This window comes from Stegodyphus dumicola, chromosome 1, assembly GCF_044657685.1.
Source record: "Stegodyphus dumicola isolate Sdum_Otavi_A_Nest chromosome 1, ASM4465768v1".
NCBI lineage: Eukaryota > Metazoa > Arthropoda > Arachnida > Araneae > Eresidae > Stegodyphus > Stegodyphus dumicola.
In genome coordinates, this window is record NC_140768.1 from 165,508,804 (window position 1) to 165,523,343 (window position 14,540).

At 30.3% G+C, this 14,540-nt stretch overlaps 1 protein-coding gene across 3 annotated transcripts in view; it reads right to left on the reverse strand.

Annotated features, from left to right (window-relative positions):
• Window positions 1-14,540, reverse strand: part of LOC118201090 (uncharacterized) — a 221,599-nt gene that overhangs the window by 108,991 nt on the left and 98,068 nt on the right. For all 3 annotated transcript variants that reach the window (XR_015042854.1, XM_085822950.1, XM_085822947.1), the window contains exon 16: window positions 5,597-5,668. Coding sequence is in view for 2 of the 3 variants with exons in the window: in XM_085822950.1 (XP_085679076.1) it covers window positions 5,597-5,668 (72 nt within the window). In the remaining variant the exon portion in view is untranslated. The remainder of the gene's footprint in view (window positions 1-5,596; window positions 5,669-14,540) is intronic.

Genomic DNA, 14,540 nt, shown 5'->3' on the forward strand with positions numbered 1-14,540 from the left:
AAATGACCATCTCAGAAATTGACCAGTGAATATAAATCTCAGAAATTCAGAAATCTCAGAAATATAAATATCTCAGAAATTGACTGAGAATATAAACAAACTTTAATGTCACTTCTCTAAGAGCACTATTTCCACAGAAGATTAAAAATTACCTGGAAGAGCCTTCTAAGAAAGATTTCACTGTATCCTAAAAATATACATTTATTTATCACAAGAAACAATACTGTTACTATACCTAATAGCTTTACTAATCACATAACCTGCCTTGTATCTATCATTGTAATTTATTTTAATTTTCAAATTTTTTTGCCACATAAAGTAAGATCTGAGAATTAAAAATCATCAGAAACTTAAAAGAAACAGAAACAATTGCTCTATCATAACACATACTTTTCAATTATTCCCATCCCCACAAGTTCTTGGATTCTTCATCAGGTTAGGTTATTTGAATATTGCAAAGCCATGCGAACTATCTGCCCCAAAAGGAGGATGTCTTCATGGAGGAACCACTAAGGTCCATAACACACATGCATTTGTTTCATACAAACAACCATTTTGGACAATTTTTCTGCCTGGTTTACTATTGAAAGAAAAACTTGCATTTTTTTCCCTTCCTTTCAAAAAAAAATTGCAAGTTGTTTATTTTCAACAATTTCACTTGTTTGTAATTGAGAACGAGTTTCCCCTTTACATGTTAAAACCGAAGTAGATCCGTGGAGATTGGCTGTTGTGACAAAGCAGAAAAATTGTCCCAAAATTTTGTTCTTCCGAAACAAACAAAGGTCTGATAGCAGCCTAAGGCAAACTGACACGTATTCACATTACACACTGGAAAGACCACAAAAACCAACCATACAGCCAGCCTGTCACTTACCGAAGTCAGGTCAAACTACCAATATTCAATGGTTTTAACCATAGCCACTGGACGAGCCACTGGACGAGCTCATCAGAGTTTGACATTAAACAAAATAAAATTACCTACATTAGTATGATAAAACCCATGCTAAACATGACTACGGCATGAGCTTTAACATGCAATATACCTGCTTTACAGCTGGGATCCAAATGAAAGGCTCAATCAAATTTCCCTTCTTTTATTACTATTTTCTGCAGGGTTGTGCCATGTAGGGTTGTTACAATTTTTAGGATAGACATTAAGATGTATAACAGCTTGAAAGTAAATATTCTATTACAATATGATCTAAAGTTTCTAAAGCTGGCCTTTAATTTGTTGTTCAAATGGTTTCAATTTGTCATGCATCTAAACATTAATCTTTAAAAATGCTGTAACCCTAGGCAAAGTAGTATTGCACAAGATAATGATAAAATAAGGGTAACCTATTGAGCCTTTCATTTTTAGATAGTTGAATGGTCATCTATTTTTGGATGACTGATGATGCAGACAAGCTGCTTGCAACACTTTCTACCTTTGTAATATTTAAACATGGTTACTGGCATGTTAACTAAGATTATTTTGTTGAACTTTATTATAAGTGTGTGTGTGTCTTTTTGATATTTAGCATGACATCAGGTTTTGGTTTTAGAAGAATATATAACAGTTTTAGCAGCATGATTTATTAGAAATTGTTAAAAGTAGAAAAACTTGTATATATATAAATAAGCCTTCTACAGGGTGTTCGTACACATTTCTGCACATGGGAATTAAGTACTTTTAAGGACCATTACTGAAAAAATTTAGGACCTATGAGCAAATTAATAAATTCAATCAAAAATATTATCAATGCCTGAACTTCACTTTTGTAATACAATCCAAAAAATTATATTGATCCCTAAGTAGGATGCATTATTATTAAACATAACTTAATTAACATAATTATTAGTAAGTTTGATTATAAAATATACTTTATGAAATTTATCAAACAGCATTAAATATTTTACACTTATAATAGTTCAGCATATTTGAAAGAACATAAGTGACATTTTATTTATGTTTTACTAATAGTTATGGTTTCATGTTGGATTTTTTTTCTGTCTCATTACTTGCTCAATCTAGAGGTTTAGTAAATAGCCAGGTAGATTTTATGTCAAGAGTCATAGGTTAAAATGAGAAGTAAAATCATAATAAGAATGATTTATAACAAAAGACTGGCTGTTGTCACCACTGCTCCTTGCCTAAAGAGAGACCTGCAGACCAGAACAAAACTGAAAGGCCTGATGTGGGCACGGTTAGCTAGTTTTTAAAGTTAGTTGGGCTCTGTCTGTTGCAGTTAGTTTCGTAGCTCTGTGTAGAGTTCCAAGGATTAAAACCCAGTTAATATACTTTAAGGTGTCGTAGCTCCGTATAGAGTTTCAGGGGGATGTAACCCAGTTAATATACTTTAAGGTTCCAATAAGCCACTAAAGCACCAGAGGTGACACTAAGCTGCTTTGTATTATTTTAGGTCTCACTAGATACGAAGAATAAGTTTTACATGAATTTTTACACTTTTGTGTTTTACCTTATACCACGCTAAGAAATAATGAAAGACAATAACTCACTTTAATATGCACAGATAATTTTTAAGGGTAAGCAGTTAGTTATAAATTAAATTAGATAGTTAGATAACCTTAGTCATAATGGATTTACATGACCACTATTAAATTTTATCTATTTTTTAACAATACTGTTAAAAGTCCCTATTAAAATCACAATCTAATAAAATTTCACACTTTAAAATACATGCAATTTATGTAACTGATTCTTCAACGATATTAGGATAATTATACATTAAAAGCTACAAAACATTCATGTTTTATACCAACAACACTTAGCAAAATATTTATGCTTCTTCTTAATTTGAAGCCTGGCCAGACATTTTGGCTAATTTATATCGATTTCCTTCTCTTTAAGCATCTTTACTAATGTTCTCATTAGTTTCTATGTGCTTTATCTCCTAAATTGTCAACCTCTCCACAATGTACCTATGAGGGTTTACTTGATCTGGTAAAAGTTAAATAGTCCAAAAACTCCCGACAGACACAAAGCAAATTATCGCTATTTCTCAAAGTAATTACAAAGACAAAGGTTTAAATAAGCCTCTTATTTAAAATGAACTTAAAGGTATGTTCTTATGCTAACCAAATCAATTAAAGTTTGAGGTGATGTACACAAGAACAATCAAATTCAAACAAAAAAATGCGGACTAGTGGTCAAAGACGATACAATTTAATTTAATTTTAAGCTAGCTCAGTAACTCTACTGTTATAACAAATTCAAATGTTGGCAGCAATAATGCAAAGACGAATAATTACAAATTATCAGAGCTGGCAGGAACTAATGCAAAGACGAATAATTACAAATTATCAGAGCCGGCAGGAACTAATGCAAGGAGCAAGTGGAGGTCAGAAACACACTCGTCTTACACTTCAAACACCTCAGTTTAAAAAATGTCTAGGTGATTCCCATTCTGGGGGGAAAATACAAATGAGAAATTATAGTAAAAGCTAAAATTGTAAACAACTGGGAAATTTACATAATAATAACTGTACATATCTTTGAATAATAATTTTATATATTCAGTTTCTTTTGTCTACATTTTCTTTTCATTTTAGAATTTTTGGATTTAATTAAATATTTCTGTTATTCTAAAAAAACTAAATGCATTTAAAATGTATAGAAAAAGCTGCTAATTTTATTTCTTTAGCAATATTAGTTAGTTATTCACAAGAGATATGAAATATATATGGTAAGGGCCGGTTACAGAGCTGGTGTGGCAGAATTTTTAGAATTTAGTGACACACCCAGCAACAAAATGTAGAAATGGCAAAACAAAACTTTTAGAATTTAGAGCAGGCACTGGAAGCAGAATTTAGAAAGGCACTAGTCAGCAAAATTTAGGATCTACAAAGAGAGGTTTAATATTCCACGTGATTGCACTAGGTGGGAAAATGCCTAGCGTCAGACCAGTCTATGATGCATTAAGACATATTAGATGAATCTTTTAAATTGCCAGTTTTTAATTCCAGTTTTTAATTTAATTTAATTTAATAATTATAATGCCAGTTTTTAATTTAATTTAATTTAATAATTTAATAAGATTAGAAGCATTTTTAATATTTTCTATACTTATGTCTAGTGAAAAGTAGAGAAAATAAAGCAAAGATAAGCATGTTAAGAAAAAGATTCTACTATCAGAAGTAAAACATCCAAATATTATTTTCATTGTTCTTCCAGATGTTATCCAAAAAGCAAGAAATTCATTGCAAACTTCCTGTAAAATACATCCATTACATGTTAATACCATAGCAACATTTTTCATTTTGTCACATTTTTCTAAAATCTGGAATCGTGGATCTATAAATCTTGCTTTCAAATCCTTCTAAACTTTCCAAGTTGCATCCTTCTTCAAGTTGCAATGTCTAATGTCCCGAAGAAAAATTTCCCCTATCAGTTTTGTAACAGCAAAAAGCCAGAAATATATTGGGGGGGGGATCAGACGAAAAAAGTATGAAATTAATTAATTAATTTTATAGAGAAAACTGATGCATATTCCGAGAATTCGGAATACTCTGAGACAATTACACGTGAAAACTCTTATCTTGAAAAAATTGAAAAGATATTTTTAAATTAATATGTTACTTTTTAAATATAATTTTAATACAACAACATTATTTTAATGAAATTTATCAATGTTCGAATGTTTAAAAAAAAAATCGTCAAAAAATTCCCAGTTCTTAGAATTTAAAATTTTCTATAGAAACTGATCTTAAAAATCGCCAAAATGTTGATAAGTTAACTTAGATCCATTCAATAAAAGAATTCACATCCCAAAAAGCGAAAAATTGTTTAAGAGCTCTTCATTAGAAAAAGTGAAATAATTTCGAAATACTTGTTTCACTTCTTGCTCAGAAACTCGAGTATCCCACCATTTATATTAGAAATAGGAACAAATCATAACCCATTCAAATAACCATATTTATCACTAAATCACCAAAAATATACCTCCAAACTAATTCACACTCAAAATGGCAGTCGTAAAAACAAACAGAAATTTTCACATGATTAAAATTAAGGACCTTCTGCTGATTTTGGCCAAAATTAAGGACTTTTAAGGACCAAAAATCGATTCCAAAAAACTTAAGGACTGTACAAACCCTGTTCTATCATTATAATCATTATGGTTCATTAACCATTCTTACCTATGAATAAGATTTCTTTGAAGCTTTCCACATTGGTCAAAATTTACCTCCTAAATTAATACTTCCCATGCTATGTAACTTAGCTGTACTTTCCTGCACCTCATGGCACACTAGTGGAGCTGTAGTAAACTTTTGAAGTGTTTTATTCTCATGTAGTATTCATTTTTAATCAATATGAAAGTGACTGCTCTATATTTAAATTATGTATAAAAAGCATAGATTGCAGTACCTAGCCACTGTTATTGAATTTTTCTTAGCTTATACAATCCAATTCTTTCTGTATATAATAGTACATCACATTGTCAAACTATTTTAATTATTTGCATACTTACAAATTAAGGATATCTGGTGATACGTTATTTGAAACAAACCAATTTTTATATTAAATGCAGGAAAAATTTTAAATACTAAAAAACTAAAATAAATAGCAAGAAAAAAATTATTTAAGCAAAATTACTTTTTTTACAGCTTTCCATTTCCACTGGTTTGGAAATTTTAATTCTGCATTCTGATGTTTTCAGTCTTTCACCTTAAAAATAGAAACAATATATTTATCTATCATTTTATGGCTAAACTATTTTTAAACATTGAACAGATATCAAAATATAGTCAACCCTCTTGCAGTAAGCATTATAAGTCCTAACGAATATGACCACCTCAGACAGTGGCAAGTGACCGAATTCCAAGATTACAAATAAACATTAGCATAAAATGTCATCTCCCTAGGTGAGGATTATGGCAGTAGTATAGTTGTCACCATTGCTACACTCATCAGCTTTGTCTACTGTAACAGAGTTTAAGCTACAACCTATTAGGAAAGGTAATGTTGCACATGCATGAACATGTAGTTCACTCGGCGAACTCACAGACCAGATACCAGTTTGTGTTTACTTCACATTAACTGGCTGTTTCGTATACCAGGTTGTATTCACATTACACATTGGAAAGACCACAAAAACCAACCATACAGGCAGCCTGTCACTTGAGGTTGAACCCAAGCCAGGTCAAACTAATAAAACTGTGGTTATTAACCATAGCCACTGGCAGGGCTCCATATCATCGGGATTTGACATTAAACAAAATAAAATTATCTACATTAATATGCTAAAAACCATGTTAAACATGACTAAGATATGAGCTTTAACATGCAATATGCCTGCTTTACAGCTGGGATCCAAATGAAAGGCTCCATCAAATTTCCCTTCTTTTATTACTATTTTGTACAGGGTTGTCCCATGTAGGGTTGTAACACTTTTTAGGATTGACATTAAGATGTATGACAGCTTGAAAGGAAATATTTTATTACAATATGATCTAAAGTTTCTAGAGCTAGCCTTTAATTTGTTCAAGTGGTTTCAATTTGTCATACATCTAAACATAAATCCTTGAGAAAACTGTAACCCTAGGCGAAGTAGCACAAGACAGTGATAAAATAAGGTTAACCTATTATTCCTTTCATTTTTTGGATAGTTGAATAGTCATCCATTTTTGGATAGCTGATGATGCAGACAAGCTGCTTGCAAAACCTTCTACTTTTGTAATGTTTAAACATGTTTACTAGCATGTTAACCTAGATTATTTTGTTTAACATTTTTCAAGTGTGTGTATCTTTCTGATATTAAGCAGAAAGGCCAAATGTGGGATTCTCAATCCATAGCTTAACATTTTCCTTGCACGCTGTCTAATTTTTAGCTGCTGACTGCATGAGTGAAATTGATACAGCTCTCGCCACTTTGTTTTATGAAAGGAGATGTAAGATGTTACAGATATTGTATTAATAGATATACCATGTTATAGATGTGTTACTACATATACAATGTTATAGATGCTGCGTTAATAGATACAGGATTTTACAGATGTTGTATTAATAGATGAAGGATATTACAGATGTATTAATGTTTCATTAAATTTAAACAAATTTAAATTTTAACAAACCTGTATATACGTAAAAAAGCAAATTTAAAGTTAAAATAATTATAAAATGTGCAAACATAAAAAAGATTTAATTTTTGAACTAATCTACAATATCATTTAAATTCAGACAGCATAAGTAAATCAAGCGCAAAACCAAACCATGAAAATAAATTCACCAATTTAGCAAATTAAAATTAATCTTTTTTAAATGAAATTTTTTTAAAATTTTTTAAATCTTTTTTAAAATTAAAATTTTTTTTAAATGCATAAATGAATGACTGTTGAGCAGACAGGAGACAGACTTATCAAGGGGAAGTTGCCTCCAAACCTAACTCTCCAATCATTCAATTCGTGTTTCGTCATTCATGTAGGCAAGGGTAAAAGTCAAAACCAAAAGTAAAGAGTGAAGAATGTCCAAAAAGAAATACAATAAAGTGGTACCTTTAGAAATTAGCAATTAAAAATTAAAGTTCTAAAAGGAAAATACAGTGGATGGAGACAAAAATATGGAAACACCTTGTGAAATGCATGTTTGAAAAGAAAGATTGATTTTAATGAAATATGTAGGTGGTGCTGGTGTTTTTGACTACTGACGCCAACTATACAACTTCGTAAATGTGCTAAACAGTTCAGTTGTTTGTCGGAGTACTCTTATGTGAGGTTGTCATTGCATTATGTAAGAGTTAACAGACTTCGAACGTGGGCAAAGTGTTGGAGCACGTATGGTAGGTGCTTCCGTAAGCAAGGTAGCCGAGGTGTTTAGTGTTTCAAGAGGTACTGTATCGAAGATTTATTCCGCATATTTGAAAAGCGGAAAAACATCATCAGCTAAATCACAGCGCGGACGAAAGTGTGTCCTGAGTGATCGTGACAGATGATCATTAAGGGCAATTGTGACGAAAAATAAGAAGACCACAGCTGCAAAAGTTACTGCTGAAATGAATGCTGTGTTACCAAACCCTGTGAGTACCAAAACAATTAGAAGGGAGCTTCATAAACAGGGAATTGCTGGCCGTGCTGCAATTGAGAAGCCACTCATCAGTAATGCTAATGCCTGTAACAGGAAAAGGTGGTGTTTAAGTCATAAAGCCTGGACTATAGAGAAGTGGAAGCGAGTAATATGGTCTGACGAGTCTTCTTTCACATTGTTTCCCACTTCTGGCCGAGTTTACGTCTGGAGAACGCCATCTCAAGCCTATAATACAGACCGCTTGTTGCCAAGAATGAAACATGGTGGGGGTTCTGTTATGGTTTGGGCAGCCATATTGTGGTTCTCTGCTAGCCCCAGGATAACTGTGTCAGGGCACATGACTGCCAAGACTTATGTGAACATTTTGGCCGATCAAGTTCATCCCATGGTACAAACTTTGTTCCCCGATGGTGATGGTGTCTTCCAAGACGACAAAGCCCCTGTTCACACAGCTCACATTGTCCAGGACTGGTTTTCTGAGCACGAGGATGAGTTGTCCCATCTCCCCTGGCCACCACAGTCACCAGACCTGAACATTATCGAACCTTTGTGGTCTACATTGAAACGGAAAGTGTGTTCTCGTTATCCACCGCCAACATCATTATCTGAACTTGCCACCGTTTTGCAGGAAGAATGGTAGAATATTCCCTTGGCAAACATACAGGAACTGTATTTATCCATTCCGAGAAGACTGCAAGCTGTTTTGGATGCCAACGGGTTTCCTACACCATATTAGGCAAAGAAACATGTTTTTTTAAAGTTTCCATATTTTTGTCCAACCCCTGTACCAATGAAGTTTTTTGAGAAATAAGCAATGTAAAGTCAAGTATTAAATTAAACTTTTTAAAAAAATTAAATTTTAAAAAGTTAATTTTTCAGAAAAATTAATTTAGAAACCAATGCATTTTAGAAACCCTTGTCTACAGATACCTCCCCGATACGAATATGCATATCAATAAAAAGAAAATAAAAAGGAACTAGACATAATTTATATAAACCAGTAAGAAACAAAAAGAAATAATTCATAATTTTTAATTTAAAAAAAAAATATAATTTCATACCTAGAATATACTTAAATACTACATAAAAGATATTTAAATACTTAAAGCAAGTAAATAGTAAGTTTTAATTCTAACTTACTTACTATATTAGCGTTGGGATCTGCAAAAGTATTTCCAAAGTGATGTAAGTGTGTTCTTCAAATTATATAGATGGCGCTCATGGAAGTAAAGTTGAATGCCAAGCTGCTATCTTTGTTTTATGAAAAATTTTTGGCAAACTTTAATATTAAAATATTTAAATATAAATCTAGAAAAAATTAAATATCCTAAAAGTATGTAATTCAAGTTTTAATTTTAACTGATCAACTATTTATGGTAGGGAGTTAACGAGCTGAGCCAATCAAGAGATGCACGTTTGCTTTGCAAATATCATAAAAAGAGTAATAATTGAAGTAAAAGTAGAGTTAAGTGGTTATTGTGAATTAATAAATGTAAACTGTTTGTAATGTGAAATGTGTGTTCTGTTGCAAAATTATGTAAATATTCCAAATAATAACGTTAAATGAAAACTTTTTTTTGTGAAAATTGCAAATAATTAAAAAGTAATTAAGTAAAACTGAAATGTTTTAAATTTTTTTAAAAAAAGTTTTAAAGTAAAATTTAAAATTTAAAAGTCTTAAAAAATTCTTTAAAAAAATTTCCAAAATTTTTTAAGTAAAAATTTTTTGAAATGAATTCCTTAAAAAAGTTAATTAAAAGTTATATTTAATGAAAGAAAATATTGAAAGTTTAATGAACTTGATTTCAACTGGTATATCAAAACTTAACTAAATACTGGCTGTAGCATGGAAAATTAGAAGATTAAAATCTTCACTCAATTCAGGCTATAATTGAGACTTTTGAAAAGAGTTGGCCCTTTATTAGTAAAAGGAAAGAATCCAGTATTGATTAAATATACATATTTACAAATTTATTTACAATAGAAATTTACAAGATAATTCCTTTACTCTTCTATATCTTCCATTACCCTCCAGCTAAGGTTTAAGGTAATGTTATCATACCAAAAAGTACTAAAAAATTATAAAGTTAATGCCTCCCTTTTTAATATATAAATTAATAAATTTTGGTGGTACTTGGTTATCAACTTGAACATTAATTAGCTTTATTATTTCTTCCTTTAAATCTTCTATTTCAGTACATATATTTTTTATTCTGATTATTTGGCTATGTAACGTGTTTTCTACAGTCAAAAGTCGTTAATTCAGACACCCATAATCCGTACCTCAAAGCTACAAACTTTCTGCGCATGCGTCGCGTTCACGCATGCGCACAGGCGTTTACGAGAGCGCATAAGACCCTTACAGCTGCGAATATGTTTGTGCGCATGCACGTTTAATGTGTAACGGAGTTATACGCTAAGCTAAAGTTATTTAATTCAGTTAATGTTGCAGATTGTGTTGTTCCTTAATCTTCGAATCGGATCCGGCTTATTAATTTTTGCAGACTGTTAGAGCAATTTTATAAAAGTAAGCTTGAACTTTCGATTATGTCAAATAGAATTTCCGATATATATTTACTACAAAGCGAAAGTATGTTTTGAAACCCGAAATCTGTTTATCACTTTCACGCTGCTCTGCGGCAAAGGGGGGGGGGCAGAAACGTCATTATTAGATTATGATAGATTAGAAAGATTATGTCAAATAGAATTTCTGATATATATTTACTAATATGTAATTTGTATCTACAAAGCGAAAGTATGTTTTGAAATCCGAAATCTGTTTATCAATTTCACCCTGCGGATTGGAAGTTGATCTGTCAGCACTATCCTTATCTTCAGAGCAGATGTTTTTATTTTATTTGGTTTATAATTCCGTACTAAGTGTAGTATTTCATCTCGATATACTCTGTCTTTGATATGATTTAAATCAAGTTCCTCGTCATTAGTCATTATAATTTATAATTCGCTTCCGATAGTGAAGAAAGTGACCCAGAGGTTATTGAAAACGAAAACATTTCGATTGACAAATTAGTCGGTATTCTCAACACAGCAATTGTAGGACTTGAACAGCGGAACTTTGTAACTAAACAAGAAATTATGTCTGTTTAATAGAATTAAAGAGAAAGTATTATCACATGAAACGAAGTAACTTACATTGAAGGAAATGTTTAATAAAGTAAACAAATAAATATTAAGCTTTTTCTTTTTGTAAATTTTGATACCCTTTAGATCATAATTGTTCTTTATTTCATAAATTACGGTTTCATATTTTTAATTTTGTAATTTCTGCATGCCATCTTACCAGATTTAAACTGATGATCTATAATCCGGAAAAATCGATAATCCAGAATCGCCGAAGTCCCGACGAGTCCGGATTAACAACTTTTGACTGTATTACTTTTCTAGAGATATTAGAGTTCCAATTAATTAGCTTAATAGTCTGAAAATGGAAATTCCTTCTTTTATCATATAATTTAATTTTGCTGTGTTTAATAATTAGCAGGTCTAGGTATTCAATAGTATCTTGATTCGTATTCGTTTTATTAAATGTTAAACTATTTGGGTAAATTTTGAATTGCTCAAAAGCAGAATTATTATTGAAAGTTATAATATCATCTATGTATCTAAATGTATGTGCAAATAGCTTTAATTCATTCTTATTTGAACTTAGTTGGAATTTATATTCATAAGTAAAAAGAAATAGGCTACAAATTTGCGTAGAACTGTTTGCTCCCATAGGAATTCCTCTCACTTGCTGAAAGATCTTATTTAATGTAGTTATTAAATAATGCACAATTCAGATAAGTATTCCATTTTTCAATACAAAGGATGTCAAGTATGTCAGGAAAAGTTGGAGTTGTATTAAACTAGTAAAAATTTCTTTTAATGGTAGAGAGGTATAAAGGTTTAGCAGTTAATCTTCTTGATTTTTAAACTTTTAAATTTTTTGAGATCTGGAGCATTATTATAAATAATCCAACTATAATTGTTATATACATAGATTATGTTATTTAGATACATAGATGATATTATAACTTTCAATAATAATTCTGCTTTTGAGCAATTCAAAATTTACCCAAATAGTTCAACACTTAATAAAACGAATATGAATCAAGATACTATTGAATACCTAGACCTCCTAATTATTAAACACAGCAAAATTAAATTATATGATAAAAGAAGGTTTGGTTTGGTTTGGTTTACTTAATTATGGCAAAGCACACTAGGGCTATCTGCCTAAGGGGAGGGATGCCTTTCGTGGAGGACTTTCTAAGGGAAACTGGCTCGTATACACGTTACAAATGGGGAAAACCACGAAAACGCCCATGCAGCCAGCCGGTTCGCACGATTCGAACCTCGGACCGAACTACCAGTGTTCAGCGACTTTACCGCTCGGCCGCTGGTGGGCCGATAAAAGAAGGAATTTCCATTTTCATACTATTAAGCTAATTAATTGGAACTCTAATATCTCTAGAAAAGTAATAGAAAACATGTTTCATAGCCAAATAATCAGAATAAAAAATATATGTACTGAAATAAAAGATTTAAAGGAAGAAATAATAAAGCTAATTAATGTTCAAGTTGATAACCAAGTACCACCAAAATTTATTAATTTATATATTAAAAAGGCAGGCATTAACCTTTATAATTTTTTAGCTCTTTTTGGTATGATAACATTACCTTAAACCTTAGCTGGAGGGTAATGGAGGACATAGAAGAGTAAAGAAATTATCTTGTAAATTTTTATTGTAAATAAATTTGTAAATATCTATATTTAATCAATACTGGATTCTTTCCTTTTACTAATAAAGGGCCAACTCTTTACAAAAGTCTCAATTATAGCCCGAATTGAGTGAAGACTTTAATCTTCTTCTTCTAATTGTCCATGCTTTAACCAGTATTAAGTTAAGTTTTGATATACCAGTTGAAATCAAGTTCATTAAACTTTCAATATTTTCTTTCATTAAATATAACTTTTAATTAACTTTTTTAAGGAATTTTTGGGAGATTTCTGAGAAATTTCTAGGAAATTCCTGGAAATTTTTTTAGAGGTTTTTAATGAATTCATTTCAAAAAATTGTTACTTAAAAAATTTTGGAAAATTTTTGTTAAGAATTTTTTAAGACATTCTAAGACTTTTAAATTTTACTTTAAAACTTTTTTAAAAAAATTGTAAAACATTTCAGTTTTACTTAATTAGTTTTTAATTATTTGCAATTTTCACAAAAAAAAAAAAAATTTCACTTAATATTATTTGCACTATTTACACAATTTTACAACAGAACACACACTTCACATTACAAACAGTTTACATTTATTAATTCACAATAACCACTTAAGCCTACTTTACTTCAATTAGTACTCTTTTTATGATATTTGCAAAGCAAACTTACATCTCTTGATTGGCTAAGCTACTTAACTCCCTACCATAAATAGTTGATCAGTTAAAATTAAAACTTGAATTACATACTTTTAGGATATTTAATTTTTTCTAGATTTATCTTTAAATATTTTAATATTAAAGTTTGCCAAAAATTTTTAATAAAACAAAAATAGCAGCTTGGCATTCAACTTTACTTCCATAAGCGCCATTTATATAATTTGAAGAACACACTTACATCACTTTGGAAATACTTTTGCAGATCCCAACGCTAATATAGTAGGTAAGTTAGAATTAAAACTTACTATTTACTTGCTTTAAGTATTTAAATATCTTTTATGTAGTATTTAAGTATATTCTAGATATGAAATTATATATTTTTTTAAATTAAAAATTATGAATTATTTCTTTTTGTTTCTTACTGGTTTATATAAATTATGTCTAGTTCCTTTTTAGTTTCTTTTTATTGATATGCATATTCCTGTCAGGGAGGTATCTGTAGACAAGGGTTTCTAAAATGCATTGGTTTCTAAATTAATTTTTCTGAAAAATTCATTTTTTAATTTTTTTTTTTAATTAATACTTTACATTTAATACTTGACTTTACATTGCTTATTTCTCAAAAAACTTCATTGGTATTTTCCTTTTAGAACTTTAATTTTTAATTGCTAATTTCTAAAGGTACCACTTTATTGGTATTTCTTTTTGGACATTCTTCACTCTTTACTTTTGGTTTTGACTTTTACCCTTGCCTGCATGAATGATGAAACACGAATTGAATGATTGCAGAGTTAGGTTTGGAGGCAACTTCTCCTTGATAAGTCTGTCTCCTGCCTGCTCAACAGTCATTCACTTATGCATTTAAAAAAAAAAAAAAAAATTTTAGATTAATTTTAATTTGCTAAATTGGTGAATTTATTTTCATGGTTTGGTTTTGCACTTGATTTACTTATGCTATCTGAATTTAAATGATATTGTAGATGAGTTCGAAAATTAAATCTTTTATATGTTTGCACATTTTTAAATTATTTTAACTTTAAATTTGCTTTTTTACGTATATACATGATTGTTAAAATTTGTTTAAATTAAAATTTAATTCCTTTCAGCAATGCCGCAAAGAATTAATTAAATTTGTAT